The 18,652-nt window shown below is 46.1% G+C and overlaps 1 protein-coding gene across 1 annotated transcript; it reads left to right on the top strand.

Annotated features, from left to right (window-relative positions):
- The first annotated feature begins 657 nt into the window (after positions 1-657).
- LOC128409326 (zinc finger protein 862-like) lies at positions 658-17,052 on the top strand. Its single transcript, XM_053379670.1, has 8 exons — positions 658-753; positions 1,897-2,136; positions 2,412-2,538; positions 4,231-4,308; positions 5,357-5,437; positions 7,315-7,742; positions 8,947-9,105; positions 13,178-17,052. Exons 2-8 carry the CDS (start codon positions 2,062-2,064, stop codon positions 15,023-15,025), a joined length of 2,796 nt encoding a protein of 931 aa, XP_053235645.1. The 5' UTR covers positions 658-753; positions 1,897-2,061; the 3' UTR covers positions 15,026-17,052.
- The last annotated feature ends 1,600 nt before the right edge of the window (positions 17,053-18,652 follow it).

Here is an 18,652-nt window from a genome sequence, read left to right as displayed (position 1 = left end):
TGGCAAGCTGCGACATGTGCTGAGGTTTATCAAGATCATGAAGGTTCTGGAAATCTTTAAAGAGGAGAAGGGTGAGGAGAAATCTAGCAGCTCCTTTCATTTAGTCCTCCAACTGGGCAAATGAAGCGAGCTCTGGTTCCTAGAGGGGCAGGCAGTCTGGTTCCTAGAGGGGCAGGCAGTCTGGTTCCCAGAGAGGCAGGAAGTTAAAATATGGTTCCTAGAGAGGCAGGAAGTTAAAATCGGACACGACTAAACAACAACAAAAACGTGAGAAAAGCAAATTCTATTTTACACAAATGAAAACGCAAGTCGAGCTCTTCTTCAGGCCTGTGCTCAGCTAACTCTGCTAAAATATGGTGGGCTGAGATAAAACATGTACATGTGATCGCTCCTTTGCTATGCAAGATAAAAGTAGAGTTGGGAGGAACCCCAAGAGTCATCTAGCCCAACCCCCCGCAATGCGGGTCATATTATGACACTTTTCCTGCTGGCTATCGCTTTTTGATTTATGTCCCGTCCCCCGTCCCCCCCCCCGTGTTGTTTAAAAAAAACTCCCTAAGAACGTGTTAAAAGCTCGCGTTTGTTTGTGCGTGAAAGCGCGCGCGCCTTAAGTCCTGCGAAGGGTTAATGCACAGAGCTCTGCTTCCTAGAGGGGCAGGAAGTTGGGCTCGGGAGGAAGGGGCGGGGCTTCACCCATATTGCTTCCTCCGGGTTCCGGACGGCGGAAGGGAGCTGCTGGATCGGGCGCTACAGGTGAGAAGAGGTGTCAAGTAGGATGGAGGGAGGGAAGGGAAGGATTTGGAGCGGGGGGTGGGAGCTGGAAGAAGGGACCCCACCCCACTTCCTTCATATTCCTCCTCAGATCCTTCCTAAGGGGGACTGGCCCAGTTAGGAAGTCAGAAATCGCTCCCAATTTGGGGGATGCTCTGAGTTGGGCAGGGACGGAACTCTTTTCGGAGCCAGGAGCGGAGACGAGGTTGGAGGAGGACCGAGATGGCCAGGCTGAGCGGGGATCGTGCAGTCTTTCCCCAAAAAACTTGGGTCTCCAGCTGTTTCTTGGGTCTCCAGCTGTTTCTTGGGTCTCCAGCTGTTTCTTGGGTCTCCAGCTGTTTCTGGACTACAACTCTATCACAAACTCCCATCATGCCTAGCTAGTAGGACTGGTGGCCAGGGATGATGGGAATTGTAGTCCAGAAACAGCTGGAGACCCAAGCTTGGGGATCACTGATCTACGTATATATGATATGTGAATAATAGTAGTAGTAGTATATGATCTGTGAATGACAAAACCTACCAGTAGTAGTAGTAGTAGTAATACAGTGGTACCTCAGGTTACAGATGCTTCAGGTTAGAGATGCTTCAGGTTACAGACTCCGCTAACCAAGAAATAGCACCTCAGGTTAAGAACTTGGCTTCAGGATGAGAACAGAAATTGTGCTCTGGCGGCACGGCAGCAGCAGGAGGTCCCATTAGCTAAAGTGGTACCTCAGGTTAAGAACAGTTTCAGGTTAAGAACGGACCTCCAGAACGAATTAAGTTCTTAACCCGGGGTACCACTGTAATTTATTATTTATACCCTGCCCATCTGGCTGGGTTTCCTCAGCCACTCTGGGCGGCTCCCAGCAGAATATTAAAAACACAATAAAACATCAAACAGTAAAAACTTCCTTAAACAAGGCTGCCTTCAGATGTCTTCTAAAAGTCAGATGGTTGTTTATTTCCTTGACATGTGATGGGAGGGCAGGTGGGCACCACCACCAAGAAGGCCCCTCTGCCTGGTTCCCTGTAACTTCACTTTTCACAGTGAGGGAACTGCCAGAAGGCCCTTGGCGCTGGACCTCAGTGAGCTCAGTGGTCTCTTTTCATTTGCTTGCGTGTTTGTTTACTGTATTATAGCAGAGGCTGCAGATGGCCGACGTCCCTCCGAACTCCTGTTTCTCCCCTGCAGGCACTGGGTGACCCCGCTTGACGGCTGCAACATGCTTTAAAGTGCATTGAGGGAGCAGCTGTAACGGCCCTGGGGGTGGCCCGGTTCATCCTTCACGCCCTGAAGGCAGGGCTATGGCCACAGGTTCACAGCCGGGATTGTCTCTTCCTTGGGGTGAAGTTGAAAGAGATTCCAGGCAGCCACCTCAGGTAAGGGAGGAGAATCCAAGAGAGTGATGGGAGTTTCCTGGGTGCCTCTCTGTGTGTGGAGATGCAAGGGAGACTGGAAAAATATGCCTCTTTTTCCCTTTCCCTTCCTTCCCCTTTCCCTCCCTTTCCCTTTCCTTTCCTTTTTTTTACTTTTGGCCCAGCAAAAGTGGCTGTGATGGGGACGGATAGATAAATGAAAGCACACATGCGTCTATCACGTCTCCTTAGATGCTTGGGAAATGGTGGAATGAATTCTACCGTACTCCTTTGTCCAGGGCCTGGTGACCTTTGAGGACGTAACTGTGTTTTTCGAGGCAGAGGAATGGGCTCTTCTGGATCCGCGCCAAAAAGCTTTGCATAGGGAAGTCATGGAAGAGAATTATGAGACTGTGGCCTCTCTAGGTAAGGCTGCTTATTTGTTCGTTCAATAATAGATGTCTAAGGAATGAATTTAGTAGCCCCCCCCCCCACCATACGTCCTTGTAATTGAGCCCTTTTCTGATGTTACTGAGCAGTTAAACACATTTGCACTTTCTATTCCATTTGCTGCTTCAAAGGTTTGAGCTCGTATACTGCTCCGGATTTAGTGAATGCATGTCCCCTAGTAAAGGTAAAGGGACCCCTGACCGTTAGGTCCAGTTGTGGCCAACCCTGGGGTTGCAGCACTCATCTTGCTCTATAGGCCGAGGGAGCCGGTGTACAGCTTCCGGGTCATGTGGCCAGCATGACTAAGCTGCTTCTGGTGAACCAGAGCAGCACATGGAAACTCTGTTTACCTTCCCGCCAGCGCGGTACCTACTTATCTACTTGCACTTTGATGTGCTTTTGGCATACTCTCACTTTTGTTGTGCTGTAGGTGCAAAAGCATTTAAGCAAATGGACCCACTTCATTAACTAGCAGGGAGTTTGAGCTTTTGGGCCACTCCAGCAGACTTCTGTGGATGCCACATGACAAATTTCTTCATTTTCCACACTGGAATCCAACATCCCTGTGGTTTTTGTCCTGCAAATCAGCAAGCACAGCATGAGCACAACTTAAATACTCAGCAATTGTTTTAGCAGTTTTTAATTCGTGTGGGTTTCGTTTGTTTTCATTGAGGGAGGGGAGATGTGGCTGGGATAATAATAATAATTTTATTATTTGTACCCCCACCCTGACTGGATTGCTCCAGCCACTCTGGGCTGCTTCCAGCATATACAGAAACATAATAAAGCATTAAAAACTTCCCAATACAGGGCAGCCTTCAAATGTTTTCTAAAAGCTGTATAGTTCTTTATCTCAGCATCTGATGGGAGGGCGTTCCACACTGCGGGTGTGACTACCAAAACGGCCCTCTGCCTGGTTCCCTGTAACCTCACTTCTCGCAGTGAGGGAGCTGCCAGAAGGCCCTCAGTGCTCCATCTCAGTTTGTGGGCTGAATGATGGGGGTGGAGATGCTCCTTCAGGGATATATGGGCGCAAAGAAACAATGCTGACCCTTAGAGCACACTCCTGTTCGTTCCTTTGCAAGCACAGCTTGTGTTCACTGTATTTTTAAAATGTGGAAACAGCTAAAACAGCTGTGGAACTTCTCCAACTCTCCCTTGGAAATGGAAGCATTTTGCACTTCAACATGTTTCAGCAAAGACATCCTTTTTTGAACCTGGGGAGAGCAGTGGTTCAGGGGAGGGGGAGGGATGATGTGGGAGGCAGGGCAAGCTGGGTAAGGGGCATATGGCACAGACAGTGACTGTATGGTGTGCCAGCAAAACATGGGGTATTTCGATTGTCTTGTCAGCCAGCCCTCAGGTCTGTGGCTGCTGTTGCTGAATACCTGGTCGTTTCTGAATATGACCTCTTTCATCCCTGATCTGATTGTGGATGAGGAGGCCGTTCTGGTCTACATCACGGAGACCTGAGTGGGTGAGCTTGGTGTCCACTTGTTGCGGCATCTGGGCAGCCATGAGGGTTGGGTAGGGTAGTTGCTGTGGCCTATAGAAATTCCATCTCACTCTCCAGACACTCTGTCCAGTTGGCTGGCTTTGGAATAGCTGGGTATTTTGTGGTGAGTAAGTAGAATCGGACGTAATTGGTCCTGTGTGTTTCCTTCAAAGTATCAGACCTCAATTCCTGTTGGGAAGAAGGAGAAGATCCACTTATCCGGCATCCTAGAGAAGAGGAGATATCAATCGGTAAGTGCTTAGCTGTCTAGAGCCAGTGTTGTGTAGTGGCTAAGAGCGGTAGACTCGTAATCTGGGGAACCGGGTTCGCTTCCCCGCTCCTCCTCATGCAGCTGCTGGGTGACCTTGGGCCAGGCACACTTCTCTGAAGTCTCTCAGCCCCACTCACCCCACAGAGTGTTTGTTGTGGGGGAGGAAGGGAAAGGAGAATGTTAGCCGCTTTGAGACTCCTTCGGGTAGTGAGAAAGCGGGATATCAAATCCAAACTACTACTACTCCTTCTTCTTCTTCTTCTTCTGGGGCTCCTTTTGGTCTCGGTATTGAAAGATATTTTTTTTTCAGTGACTTTCAAAGAGGTTTAAGTAAATTCAGGGAAAGTAAAGCTGTCCATGGCTTTTAGCCAAGACAGCTATACAGTGGTACCTCAGGTTACAGACACTTCAGGTTGCAGACTCCGCTAACCTAGAAATAGTACCTTGGGTTAAGAAATTTGCTTCAGGATGAGAACAGAAATCGTGCTCCGGCAGCGCGGCAGCAGCGGGAGGCCCCGTTAGCTAAAGTGGAGCTTCAGGTTAAGAACAGTTTCAGGTTAAGAACGGACCTCAGGAACGAATTAAGTTCTTAATCTGAGGTACCACTGTATATCAGACATCTCTGAATTTGGGAAGAACAGCAGGAGAGGGCTCTTGCCTTTATGTCCTAGTGGGATCCCCATAAGGCTCAAGTTGGCCTATGTGGGGATACGGGACAAGACAAGCCTTTTGGCTTCATCCAGCAGAGTTCCACTTATACAGAGAAAAGATGGCCTCCTTGTTGAGGTTTCGCTTCCACCTTGCCTCGCATTAAAACAGCTGCTTTGGCTTCTAGAATGCCGCTCAGCTGAGCTAAATGGGCAGTGAGTGGTGGCTCCCAAGGACCAGATTGATTCCTCTGGGTCCACACAACCATGTTCTGTCTGATCTTCTTGGTTTTGGGAAGGGGAACATAGCAGTTAGCAAACTTGGAACGGCTCCGTCTTTTGTACTCAGAAGTAACTAGCCTGTTTCTGTTTCTATGGCAGACGTTCTGAAACCAGACCTCGTCTCTATGCCCGGAGAAAGCCCAACAGGACAGGCCTCCGAGGAAGGGAAGAAATTGGCAGGTACTGATATTAACAATGTCAATGAAAGAGATTATAACGAGAACAAAACTATGGTGCAATATCTATGCTATTTAGGCTAAAATCAAAGTTTGCCAGTGAAATACATCCCATCTCTCTGTGTTAAATAAAGCTGTGCACCAGATCCAGCCCAAACGCTGATCCTGAATGAAATTGCATCAATTTGGGGAAATCTGGGCTTGAACCAGATTGGCTGGAGACAGACAGAGATTGTCCTGAATCACTTTGGCCCACCTGAGAGATCTGGTACTGATAAATGGCAAGACAGTTAGGTGACAGGACACAGTAGATGCAACAGAGAATGAAAGACATTAAGTCTTAGTAGAAAATAAATCCTCTTAACTCTCTCGGAATTCCTTTGCAGTAAACCTATATCTTCTTCTTTAGCAATCACTTGTAGCCAAGTAAGATTGTCTTCCATAAACACAAGTTTTAACAGTGAGTCCATAAGTGACAGTGGAGGCCAGTTCTGGATCTACATGTCCTTCCACAGTGGGGAGATAGGTTTCCGGGCAGGAGTTCTGATCACAGTGAGGGTTTGCCAAGCGTGCCTTCCTCTTAGCACCTTTCTCCCTTTCGTCCTGAATTTGTTGCTTCTTCAAAGTCCATGACACCTTTGGTAAAGGCTGCTCTCCAATTGGAGAGCTCGCAGGCCAGTGTTTCCCAGTTGTCAGTGTTTATCCTACTTTTTTTTAGATTTTCCTTGAGAGAGTCTTTAAACCTCTTTTGTTGACCACCAGCATTACACTTTCCATTTTTAAGTTTGGAATAGAGTAGTTGCTTTGGAAGACGATAATCAGGCATCCACACAACATGACCAGTTCAACAAAGTTGATGTTGAAGAATCATCACTTTGACACTGGTAATCTTTGCTTCTTCCAGTACAGTGGCATTAGTTCGCCTGTCTTCCCAAGTGATGTGTAAAAATGTTTGGAGACATCGTTGATGGAATCTTTTGAAGAGTTGGAGATGGCGTTTATAAGTGGTCCATGTTTCACAAGCCTACTGGCAAACGACGGCAGATCTCTCCACATGTGCAAACAAATCCTTCTGCAGAAGCAGTTCCCATTGGGTCACAAACAGCTTTAAAGAGCAGTGCTGGTTGGGAGAAGCCTCTTCTCTGCTCGAGGAAGGGGCGCTGCTTCTACCCATCAATTGATAGGTAGCTGTGAGTGTAACTTGCTCTAGCAGAGAAATAATCAGAAGTTTGCTTTAAGCTCACAGTATCACCCTTACCTGCCCCACACATGTTCTCATGTATGATGTCAGGTACAGGGTGACTGGGGAAGAGGTCCTTAAACTGATCTGCTGGACCAAAAGGGGCCAAGTTTGGTTTGTGGGCTGGAGGTTCCCCACCCCTGTCTTGCACTATAGGGTGTTCAGAAGTTAGGTAAAGGTAAAGGGACCCCTGACCATTAGGTCCAGTCGTGGCCGACTCTGGGGTTTGGCGCTCATCTCGCTTTATTGGCCGAGGGAGCCGGCGTACAGCTTCCGGGTCATGTGGCCAGCATGGCTAAGCCGCTTCTGGCAAACCAGAGCAGCGCACGGAAACGCCGTTTACCTTGCCGCCGGAGTGGTACCTATTTATCTACTTGCACTTTGAGGTGCTTTCGAACTGTTAAGTCAGCAGGAGCAGGCACCGAGCAACGGGAGCTCACCCCCTCGCGGGGATTCGAACTGCCGACCTTCTGATCGACAAGTCCTAGGCTCTGTGGTTTAACCCACAGCGCCACCCGCGTCCCTTGGTTCAGAAGATTACCACATTTAAATTTGGCATATAGTGGGGAAATGGTCTGTGATTAGATCCTTTGTTTTTCTCTTGAGATTCAAACATGCTTCTTCTCTCTCCCCACGATCAGATGATGTGCAGAATAATGGGAATTCTAGGGAGCGATGGTCGCCAGAGATCATCAAGAGCGAAGTAACAGAAGAGATGACAGAAGAGACGCAGAACAATGGGAGTTACAGGCAGCAATGGATTTTGCCATCGGGGATCGTCAAAACTGAAGGCGCAGAAGAGATGCAGAATAATGAGAATTATAAGCAGCAATGGATTTTGCCATCGGGGATTGTCAAAACTGAAGCAACGGAAGAGATGACGGAAGAGATGCGGCACAATGGGAATTATTGGGAGCAATGGACTTTGTCATCCGAGATCGTCAAGAGTGAAGCAATAGAAGAGATGACTGAGAATATGATGGGAATAGAATGGCAAGAACAAAATAATTCCAAGTGTGGGAAGATGAAAGCGTTTGATGCTCAGAATCCTAACCTCCAACCGACTCCAGTATGTGTGATAGTGTTTACATATAAATTAGAATTAAAAAGGAATTGCAAAATGAAGAGGGGAGGAACCTTGAATGCAGGGAGTGTGGAAAGAGCTTCAGAGAGAATAACCACCTTAATTAATCATCAAAGAACCCACACCAGAGATAAGCCGTTTAAATGCACTGAGTGTGGAATGAGCTTCAGCCTTTGCACACACTCTGCATATAAAGGGAGTAGAAATACATGGAGGGACCGGAGTATTTTCGCATTGAATGAGTTTACGACTTCTATTGTTTGGAAGGTGAATCAATCAGCGTAGAGAAAAACGTAAGCAGTGAGTTTTGATGGAAACAGTCCCAATGTATGCAAGATGACCGATGGCCATTCATAGCTGCCGTAATTGATGACAGTGCAAACTTTAATAGCTGTATTGGAATGAAAAAATGTTCCCACAATTCAAGCTAGATAGCAAGTGACCTCCTCTGTGAGTTCTTATCAGGGTCAGACCCAGGCATTCTGCACCTGGGCCAGCCAGTCGGAATAGGACTTCGGACAGGTAGTGCAGCAAGATACAGAAATGTCTGGAGAGCTCAGGTGGAACATGGGCAAACATGCATTGCACACTTTCTAGTAATTGTCTGCAGCCTAATTTGGATGGAAGGCAAGCTTAGGGGAGACGAACATGAATGAAGTCTTATTGAGAAGTTTGGGGCACTTAAGTTTGTGAATGAATGGGTTCCTGCAGTGATTCGAGGAGAGCAGGTTTTAAGGTGTGAATGCATGCAAAGGTATGGGAGATACCATAAAGCCTAGCTGACCTTGCAGGCGGGAAAGCAAATACTGTATTGTCTTTTCGCTTTTGCAAGCTCATTTTTGGGTGAAGACCAGGGTGGATTTTATTTAAATCAAATTGAATCAATTTAAATCACTAGTCAGTAAAATTTAATTTAAATCGTTTTTTTACAGACTGTCTCCTTGCTGAGATCATCTTAATATTGGCAACCAGAGGAAGGTTTCATTTTTGGAATAATAAATTTTCATAGTTTTTTTTACAGTTATATCAAAAATTACTGATTTGGTTATACTATTAGAAATACATAGATAATTATGAAATCATGATGAGGTTAACTGTTTATGTTTGGGCAATGCCAGATCTGTTAGGAAAACCCAGCAATACGGGAAAAGAGTCTAGCTGCTCTAATACTTGTATTATTAAATCTCAGAGGAAAAAAGTGAGGCCATCAACTTTTTCGAAGTGGAAGCTAGAAAATCCGTGGCTGGAAATGTTTGCTGATGTTATGATCTGCCTCGTCTGCAAAGAATTTGCACGGGCCGAGGATACGAGTTTCGTGAAAGGCTGCGCAACATTCAAGATTGAAACGGTGAGCTTATATTTATATTCTGCAGATACAATTTGCCAAATTTGTTAAATGTGACAGTTGTTTCGTTTTTTTAGTTAAATGGTCTGGGGAAACCAGCCATTGACAGCGACAGATTTTAACAGGGCATCATGAGAAGCAGCTGGCAATTTTCCCTTGTTATTATTAGGCTGCAAGTTACTTTTGCAGCTGAAACTGTTGGGATACTGCCAGGGAGACAAAGTCCATCATGGCCCCACGTCGCCTCCGGACGTCCATCGATCTCCCGCAGACACGCAGTATCAGCAATTAGCGACACGAGCTCCAGAAATAGCTTGCCACATTCCAGAGCTGATGCACGCTCTTATCAGCAGATAATGCACAGCGAAAGATGCACACAGGAGAGCATAATTTAAGTTTATTCAGCGTTGGTCAGAACAAAGAAAAAAACATGACCGCCTGCTTCAGTGTTCAGGCACCGAGAGAGAGAAACGAAAGCAATAGAAAACATAAACTTCCTGTGAACAGGAAATACGCAGACTCTGTGACTCACAAAGCCTGCTCCCTTTTAAGGTGGAACGGAAATATCCTAACAGAAACAAGACACAGATGTAAACATCTCCTAGCTTTCATATATCTTGTTTTGCTGCTCTGAGTAGGGTTGCCACTGCTGCAACAAAAATGATGGAAACCTATAAAGAATTCTAGCCCGTGGTGGGTGCTACATCTGCACAGCTCCTCTGTTTCGTTGTTTGTTTTTTCCTGTGTGACATCATCTTTGCCAGACTCCGTGCCTTCAGGCAAACAGCCTCCTGCTTATTCGATGCACACCTCGGAAATGGTCTCTTTCAGCTTTTGCCTTCTGGAAGAAGGTACAGGGTTACAAAGACTAGGACTAGCCGCCTGGGAAACAGTTTCTATCCAAATGTGATTTTAGTTTTAAAGGCAGTGTAAGGAGTATCTATGGGAGTATATTGTTTAAAAATGGGGTATCAGAGTTTTTAGGGGGCTAACCAGGTTGGGATGGCTGGGATAGCAGGTTTTGAATGTCTTATGTAGATTTTTCAATTTCGTTGTTCTGTATGGGACAATGACAATAGAGATTATCGTATCCTATAGTATGAAACAAAACAGATGAATGGCATTGGGTGTTTTTGTTCATTAGTTCTTTGTCCTTATAATCATGTCTGTTCTGGTTTTTAAAACGGCAAAACGTTCCAGTCTGCAATTAAATAATGCCCTAAATTATTCCTTGAGCTCAGAGCTGGCAGAGGAGGAACTGACTGAGTCGGAGGCTATCATGCCACCACCAGGCTCCTGTGGACCCCAAGGCTGGTTGCCTGAATCCTGCAGAATCACAAATGCTGTAGATCAAGCCTTGCTTGCTGTTGGAAACGAGTGCTTGTACTACCATTCCTTCCACTACCATGAGCAGAAATAGGCTGCAGAAAGGCAATATTCCCCCCCCCCCCAGATATATTTTATTAAATTTCCAGAAATATCACATATGCAGTCTAATACATAATAGATTTTTCTTTTGTTTTGTCGACTTCCCTTCCCGTTTTCCGTGGTGTATTTATTTCTCTCCTTGCTGCACTTTGTCTTCTTTCTCCTATACTAAGGATGCAGGTGGCTCTGTGGTCTAAACCACTGAGCCCCTTGGGCTTGCCCATCGGAAGGTCGGCTGTTCGAATCCCTGTGACAGGGTGAGTTCCCATTGCTCTGTCCCAGCTTCTGTCAACCTAGCAGTTCGAAAACATGCCAGTGCAAGCAGATAAATAGATACCGCTGTGGCAGGAAGGTAAACAGCATTTCCATGCGCTCTGGTTTCCGTCACGGTGTTCCACTGTGCCAGAAATGGTTTAGTCATGCTGGCCACATGACCCAGAAATCTGTGGACAAACGCTGGCTCCCTCGGCCTGAAAGATGAGTGCCACACCCCATAGTCACCTTTGACTGGACTACCACTACCAATAATAATTTATTTATTTATACCCCGCCCATCTGGCTGGGTTTCCCCAACCACTCTGGGCGGTTCCCAACAGAATATTAAAAACACGATAAAACATTAAACATTAAAAACTTCCCTAAACAGTTGTCTTCTAAAAGTCAGATATTTGTTTATTACTTAACTGCCCAGGGGTCCTTTACCTTTACCTTTTACCTACAATAATCTCTCATTCCTTCTGTTGCTCATAGTTCAAATATTATACTATAATATTACTTTAAATAGTACAAAAAAGGCTTCCATTCCTCCATAAAACAACCATCATTAAGCTGTCTTATTTTAGCTGTTAACTTTGCCAGTTCAGCATAGTCCATCAGTTTGCTTTTCCATTCTTCTTTGGTGGAAATTTCTTCCTCTCATTTTTGTGCAGAAAATATCCCGGCTGCTGTCATTCCATACATAAATAAATGCTCTTCAGCACTGATTCTGGATTGTTTTATTTGATGTTTTAAAGTGCTGCAAACTGCTTTGATTTTTTTTAATATATGAAAGCGGTATAATAATAATAATAATAATTATAATTATAATTATAATAATAATAAATAATACAGTGGTGCCTCACAAGACGAACGCCTCGCAAAACGAAAAACTCGCTTTTGAGTCGTTCCGCAAGACGAATTTCCCTATGGGCTTGCTTCGCAAGAAGAAAGCCCGTAGGGAAATCTCCGGGGACCTCTTTTAAATGCTGGCGGTGGGAAGCAAAGCCTTTCGCCCCCCTCCGGCCTTCAGAAGAGGTCCAGGAAGGCCGGCGGGGGCCGAAAGGCTTTGCTCCCCACCGCCAGCATTTTAAAAGCGGTCCGGGTAGCAGGGAAGCGCGCTGCTTTCGCCCACCGCCGGCCTTCAGAAGAGGTTTCTCCGCTATCCCGGACAGCTTTTGAAGGCAGGCGGGGGGGAGCAAAGACTTTCACCCACCGCCTGGCTTCAGAAGACCTCCGCTGTACCGGGGGCTTTTAAAATGCTGGGGGTCGGCAGTGAAAGCTTCGCTGCTGCCCGCCAGCATTTTAAAATCGCCCCGGGACAGCGGAGAAGTCTCCGCTGTCCCGGGGGCTTTTAAAATGCTGGCGGTCGGCAGCAAAGCCCTCCTGTCCCCGGAGCTTGCGGGGCGGGAGGTGGGGAGAAGGGCCTTTCTTCCCGCCGCCAGCCTTCAGAACAGCCTTCTGAAGGCTGGCGGTGGAAAGAAAAGCCCTTGTTCCCCCCCCCCCAGCCTTCAGAAGAGGTCGGTGGACAGACTTTCCCCGGACCTGGTCTGAAGGCGGTTTCCATAGGAACGCATTGATTGATTTTCACTGCATTCCTATGGGAAACCGTGCTTCGCAAGACGAAAAACTCGCAAGAAGAAAAAACTTGCGGAACGAATTAATTTCGTCTTGCGAGGCACCACTGTAATAATAATAATAATGTGATGCAGCAGCAAAAAAAGCTAATGCTCTTGTAGGCTGCATCAATAGAAGTCTAGTGTCCAGATCAAGGGAATTAATAGTACGACTATTGTGCCTTATTTATTAATTTTATTTATTGAATTTATATATCTCCCTATACCTGGTGGTCTCAGACAACTCTTGGAATACTGCGCCCAGTTCTGGGTGCTACAATTTAAGAAGGATGTTGACAAGCTGGAACGTGTGCAGAAGAGGTTCAACTAGGATGATTAAGGGTCTGGATACCAAGCCTTATGAGGAACAGTTGAAGGAGCTGGGTATGTTTAGCCTGGAAAAGTGGGGACTGAAAGGAGATATGATAGTCATCTTCAAATATCTGAAGGGCTGTCCCATGGAGGAGGGAGCAGGCTTGTTTTCTCCTGCTCTGGAGGGTAGGACTCGAATCAACGTCTTCAAGTTGCAAGAAATGAGATCCCAACTAAACATTTACAGTAAGAGCTGTTCAGTTGTGGAACAAACTTCCACAAGATGTGGTAGACTCTACTTCCTTGGAGGTTTTTAAGTAGAGGTTGAATGGCCATCTGCCATGGATGTTTTAGTTGAGATTCCTGCATCGCAGGGGGTTGGACTAGATGACTGCTGGGTCCCTTCCAACTCTTAAGATTCTGTGATTCTATAATAACAAATTTTATTTTTGTTACCTTTTCAGATAAAAAAACACGGTGCATCTGCTACTCACCAAAAAGCTTGCCGTGCTCAATTAGCCAGGTTGAATCCAATGTCCGCACCCCTGTCAGTCCCGACGGTGCAGGAATTAAGAACGATGGACAGCAATTTGCACAGTAACTTGGAGAAGCTGTTCAATACGGCATACTTCATCGTCAAGGAGAACTATTCGTTTGACGACTTCCCGGCGTTATGTGCACTGCAGAAGAAAAACGGCTTGATAGTGGGCGAGACGTACAGGAACGACAAAGCGGCCAAGCAGTTTGCTCATTACATTGCGGAAAGCCTTCGGCTGGAGCTCAAGTACAAACTGAGCAAAGCAAATTTCTTTGGGATTTTGGCCGATGGCTCGACGGATAGATCAAACGCGGCTTCCGAGATTGTTTACTTTTATTATATAAATGAAGCGGAAGTGAAATGTAGTTACGGAGCCCTTAAGGAGTGTCCTAGCGAGGATGCAGGGGAAGTGAAGTCGACCATCGAGTCGGTTCTCGACGGATACATACCCGATTGGAAAAGCAAGCTGACGGCCATAAGTTTCAACAGGGCTAGCGTTGATACGGGCAACGCGTCTGGGGTTGCGAAATTGTTCCAGGACAGCTGTCCAGGTCTGGTGGCCGTGCACTGCGTCGCTCACCAACTGGAGCTTGCGATCGGGGATGCCTTAAAGTCCGTCAAATTCGCCGGGCTTGCCGAAGACGTCATGAAGGGTATATACACGTTTTACCACAGTAGTCCTAAAAGGGCAAAGGAGTTGAAAGAGATAGGCGAAGTCCTGAACGAGAAAGTGCTTCGCCACATGGGTATCACCGGAATCAGGTGGCTGCAGTCGAAGAACTCTGCCGTGAAAGCCCTGGCCAACAATCTGCCCGTAGTTGTGGTGCACTTGCAGCAGATTGTGAGCGGCTCCAGCACGAAGCCAGACAGGAAGGTGGAGGCCAAGCTGAAGGGGTACTTGAAGCGTTTGAAGTCGGAGCGCTTTGTCAGGTTTTTGTTTTTCATGGACGACGTTACGCACACGCTTACGAGGCTATCCGAGGTGTTTCGGAGGAAGTGTGTGTCCGTCAGCGATGTGAAAACCAGCTTGACAGCGACGAAAGAGAGGCTGCAGAGGATGGTGAAAGACAGCGGGCCTCAGCTGCAAAAGTTTGAAAGTGCCGCGCAGCTGGAAGGCGGCGTGTTAGTGTACAAAGACGTGGAAATCATTAGTAACGCAAGCGAAGTTGGCTGCTTTGAGGAAGATCGGCGTGTCTTGCTGAGTTCAATCGTGGAAGCGATCGACAAATGGTTTGACCGCATTGGAAACGACAGAGTTCTGCGAAACGTGGAAATATTTGACCCGTGCAACATACCCAAACCGGTCGGTGGAAGGGACACGTCTGCAAGTAGCCATGGAGAAAAAGAATTGAGTGAACTATTGCAAGCCTTGCCCAGCAACGTGAGAGTCGACAAGGAAGCCATCTTGGAGGAGTATCAAGAGTTCAGAGTGTGGGCTGGCAACAAGACAAGCATCACGTGTGAAGAAGCTTGGCAGCGTCTTCAAGCAGAGTCAACGGCTTGTGCTTCGTATATTAATATATGCAAAGTTTTGAACTTCTTACGAGTCCTCCCGCTTAGCACTGCGGAATGCGAGAGGGGGGTTAGCCAACTAAACCTGGTTAAAACGGACAGTCGGAAACGTCTGCTTGCGACGACCATTGATGACTTACTGATGATCAAGATGAATGGTCCGGACCTAGAGGTTTTCAATGCTGCAAATGCAGTTAATTTGTGGTGGAACGATGTTGCCAGGGGGCGCATTAGAAGACCCCACTTTAAAAACAAAGACTAGGGTGTTTTAAAAACCGAGGTATAGTCCCAATATTTTTATTGTATAAACAAAATGAAACAGGTAAGTGTGATTTATTCATTCGCCTTTTGTAACAAGCTTTGCAGTTTTTTTTAGTCCTTGTCACAGAACTCATAACAAATTTATAGTAATGTTGGCAAATAAATTAGTCTTACAGATTACTGTAATGATAGTGCCACCTTCTTATAATTGGTTTATGGCTTTAGCATAAGTCAGGGCCGAATCTAGGTTTTTTGTCACCCGGGTCAAAGACCCAGTTTGGCCGCCCGCCTCCCGGATGTGTGTTTGCGTACATACACATACAAACAAACAAACAAACACACAAACACATCAACACATTTATTCTTAAAGGGCATAACAAGTAGGCAGTATATCATTTGAATACAAAGAAACCCTAAGAAGCATTATGACTGTATGGCCAAAGGGTCAATGAGCATCCCTTTCAGTAAAAGCAAATCGCTTGTCAAAAGTAGAACTTCCATGTGCGGCAATTGTCTATCTGAGGTCAGGTTTTGAATTGGATTTAATTGGTCACAGGATCATTAAAAGTCTGCAGTTCCATAAGATCAGCCAAGACCCTCTGGTTTCCTTTTAAAATACTTCCCCCCCTCTCTGAAGCTTTTTGCCACCCACGCTTCTTATTGGTTCTGTGCAAACCCTTTCAATGAGTTTTGACGTGTGAATTTACTCCTGAGTAAGCTTCAACAAGATTCCTTTCAATTATTATTTTTTTGATTACTCATTTTAGGAAATGATGGTTTTGTGGTCATTTTAGGTTCCATGTAAGGTGGAAAAAATGCTTTTTACGAGTCTAAAGTAAAAGGTGCCCTTCCGTTACAATCCTAATGCAGCCAGACTGACCAGAGCTTGCCAGGGAACTGCCTCTGGCACGAAAAATGCTCACACACCCCTTACTTTCCTGTGTGTAGATCATGTGTAGTCTGTAAAATGATTCAACCTTTGCTATTTAAACACATTCAAAGTTCTGAAGGGGTCATAGAATTGTAGAGTTGGACGGGACCCCAAGGATAATCTAGTCCAAATGATTCTCTTCCTCAGATTCTCGACCCTCCATCCCTCCAGTTCTTTTTCACACAGTCGCAAAAACCCACAGGGGATCCTATCTTCTGCTTCACTGGGGAGAGCCACGCTGCCCCTTCAGATTTCCCAACTCTTCCTCTCCGTGTATTTGAGCCTGCTTCAGCTTCATGGGGAAAGTGGAAGGATGGAACTCATGGCTGCTAATCATTTTCCATCTTTCTCTCCGGCTGAAGCCCAGACATGCTAGGAGCCTCAGTGATGATAATAATAATAATAATTTATTATTTATACCCCGCCCATGTGGCTGGGTTTCCCCAGCCACTCTGGGCATCTCCCAACAGAATATTAAAAGCATGATAAAACATCAAACATTAAAAACTTCCCTAAACAGGGAATGTCAACCAAGTACAGTGGTACCTCAGGTTACATACGCTTCAGGTTACAGACTCCGCTAACCCAGAAATAGTGCTTCAGGTTAAGAACTTTGCTTCAGGATGAGAACAGAAATCGTGCTCCGGCGGCGCGGCAGCAGCAGGAGGCCCCATTAGCTAATGTGGTGCTTCAGGTTAAGAACAGTTTCAGGTTAAGAACAGACCTCCAGAACAAATTAAGTACTTAACCCGAGGTACCACTGTACTGGAATAAAACTTCACTGTCGTAACAGAATAATTTACACACTGTCAGAATGGAAGAATGCATTTGCCCATAAGAAAATCAAAATCTAACAGTGATGCTACGGCTCTCCACAAGTAATAAATAAAATACTGTTGTCAAATAAAGCAGTGCCACGTGCAAATCTAGCACAATATTTTATTTTATATCTGTACATATACACATACATGCTGGTATTTATAAATATTACTTATGCAAATTGCTTACGGTTGGCTACTGTTGCCAAGGCTGAGCCCCATTTATGTTTGTGGTGTCCAATTCGCAATTGCTATTAAAAATGTGGTATTAAAAATGTGTCCCTGGTGTGAATTGTGTTTCATTTGTTAAGAAAGAAAGAGATGACTGTAATTGGTAAAATGTGCAACTGAATTGTTAAATGCATTTTAACGTTGATGATATACACAATTCATTTTTTGTTTTGTAATCTTGTAAAAAAATGGCAGCTAGGCATTCGTTGTGGCGACCGTTGTCTATGCTTAAGGTGCCATTTGGCAACTAGCTTATATACTTGGGAGATGTTTCTATCTAACAGTAATGACTTCCAAGTGCAATATAAGTACATCCTGATACATTTTATAAAGCTTTGAACAGCTCACGGTCCGTGAGAGCTTTTACCTACTTCTCCTTGACACAAGTTGCTAGACGTGTGCCATGCCGGTTCTGAGTTCAAAAGGAGCTTTGAGAAAAGTTATTGCTACCTCTGGAATTCATGGGACGCGGGTGGCGCTGTGGGTTAAACCACAGAGCCTAGGACTTGCCGATCAGAAGGTCGGCGGCTTGAATCCCCGCGACGGGGTGAGCTCCCGTTGTTTGGTCCCTGCTCCTGCCAAGTAGATAAATACCGTAGGTACTGCTCCGAGGGGAAGGTAAACAGCGTTTCCGTGCGCTGCTCTGGTTCGCCAGAAGTGGCTTAGTCATGCTGGCAGCATGACCCGGAAGCTGTACGCTGGCTCCCTCAGGGGGTCCCTTTACCTTTACCTAAAGGTAAAGGGACCCCTGACCATTAGGTCCAGTTGCGGATGACTCTGAGGTTGCGGCACTCATCTCGCTTTACTGGCCGAGGGAAGCCGTCGTACAGCTTCCGGGTCATGTGGCCAGCATGACTAAGCCGCTTCTGGCGAACCAGAGCAGCGCACGAAAATGCCGTTTACCTTCCTGCCAGAGCGGTACCTATTTATCTACTTGCACTTTTATGTGCTTTCGAACTGCTAGGTTGGCAGGAGCAAGGACCGAGCAACAGCATTCATAACCTGTAAAACAATCTTAACAGTGATAACAAAAGAGTGACCAAAAAATAAACTAAGCACTGTCGAATTCATACACAAACTCTTTTCAGCCCTTGTGACTGAGCCATGTTGTTGTTGTTGATTAGTCGTGTCTGCCTCTTCCTGACCCCCTGGACCAGAGCACGCCAGGCACTCCTATTTTCCACCGCCTCCCGCAGTTTGGTCAAACTCATGCTGGTAGCTTCGAGAACACTGTCCAACCATCTCGTCCTCTATCGTCCCCTTCTCCTTGCGCCCTCCATCTTTCCCAACATCAGGGTCTTTTCCAGGGAGTCTTCTCTTCTCATGAGGTGGCCAAAGTCTTGGAGCCTCAGCTTCAGGATCTGTCCTTCCAGTGAGCACTCAGGGCTGATTTCCTTCAGAATGGATAGGTTTGATCTCATAGGAGATATGATAGCCATCTTCAAATGTCTAAAGGGCTGTCACATCAAAGAGGGAACAAGCTTGCTTTCTCCCCTGGAACGTAGGACTCGAACTAATGGCTTCAGTTTACAAGGAAGGAGATTCCAAGTAAACATCAGGAAGAACTTTCTGACAGTAAGAGCTGTTCAACAGTGAGACGGACTCCCTTGGGAGGTTGTGGATGTGCAGTCGAAGCACTTGCGGTTTG

Source organism: Podarcis raffonei, chromosome 2 (genome assembly GCF_027172205.1).
Source record: "Podarcis raffonei isolate rPodRaf1 chromosome 2, rPodRaf1.pri, whole genome shotgun sequence".
Classification (NCBI taxonomy): Eukaryota; Metazoa; Chordata; class Lepidosauria; order Squamata; family Lacertidae; genus Podarcis; species Podarcis raffonei.
The sequence above is the reverse complement of the archived record's forward strand: the minus strand, read 5'-3'. Positions and strand labels throughout refer to the sequence as shown.

What these genes read in the sequence shown, in the direction of transcription:
- LOC128409326 (XM_053379670.1), top strand. Translation starts at nt 2,062, where the DNA reads ATGGCCACAGGTTCACAGCCGGGATTGTCTCTTCCTTGGGGTGAAGTT. An exon ending in ATTCCAGGCAGCCACCTCAG is followed by an intron (nt 2,137 to 2,411) that starts GTAAGGGAGGAG and finishes TCCTTTGTCCAG; the next exon opens with GGCCTGGTGACCTTTGAGGA. An exon ending in AGAAGAGGAGATATCAATCG is followed by an intron (nt 4,309 to 5,356) that starts GTAAGTGCTTAG and finishes TTTCTATGGCAG; the next exon opens with ACGTTCTGAAACCAGACCTC.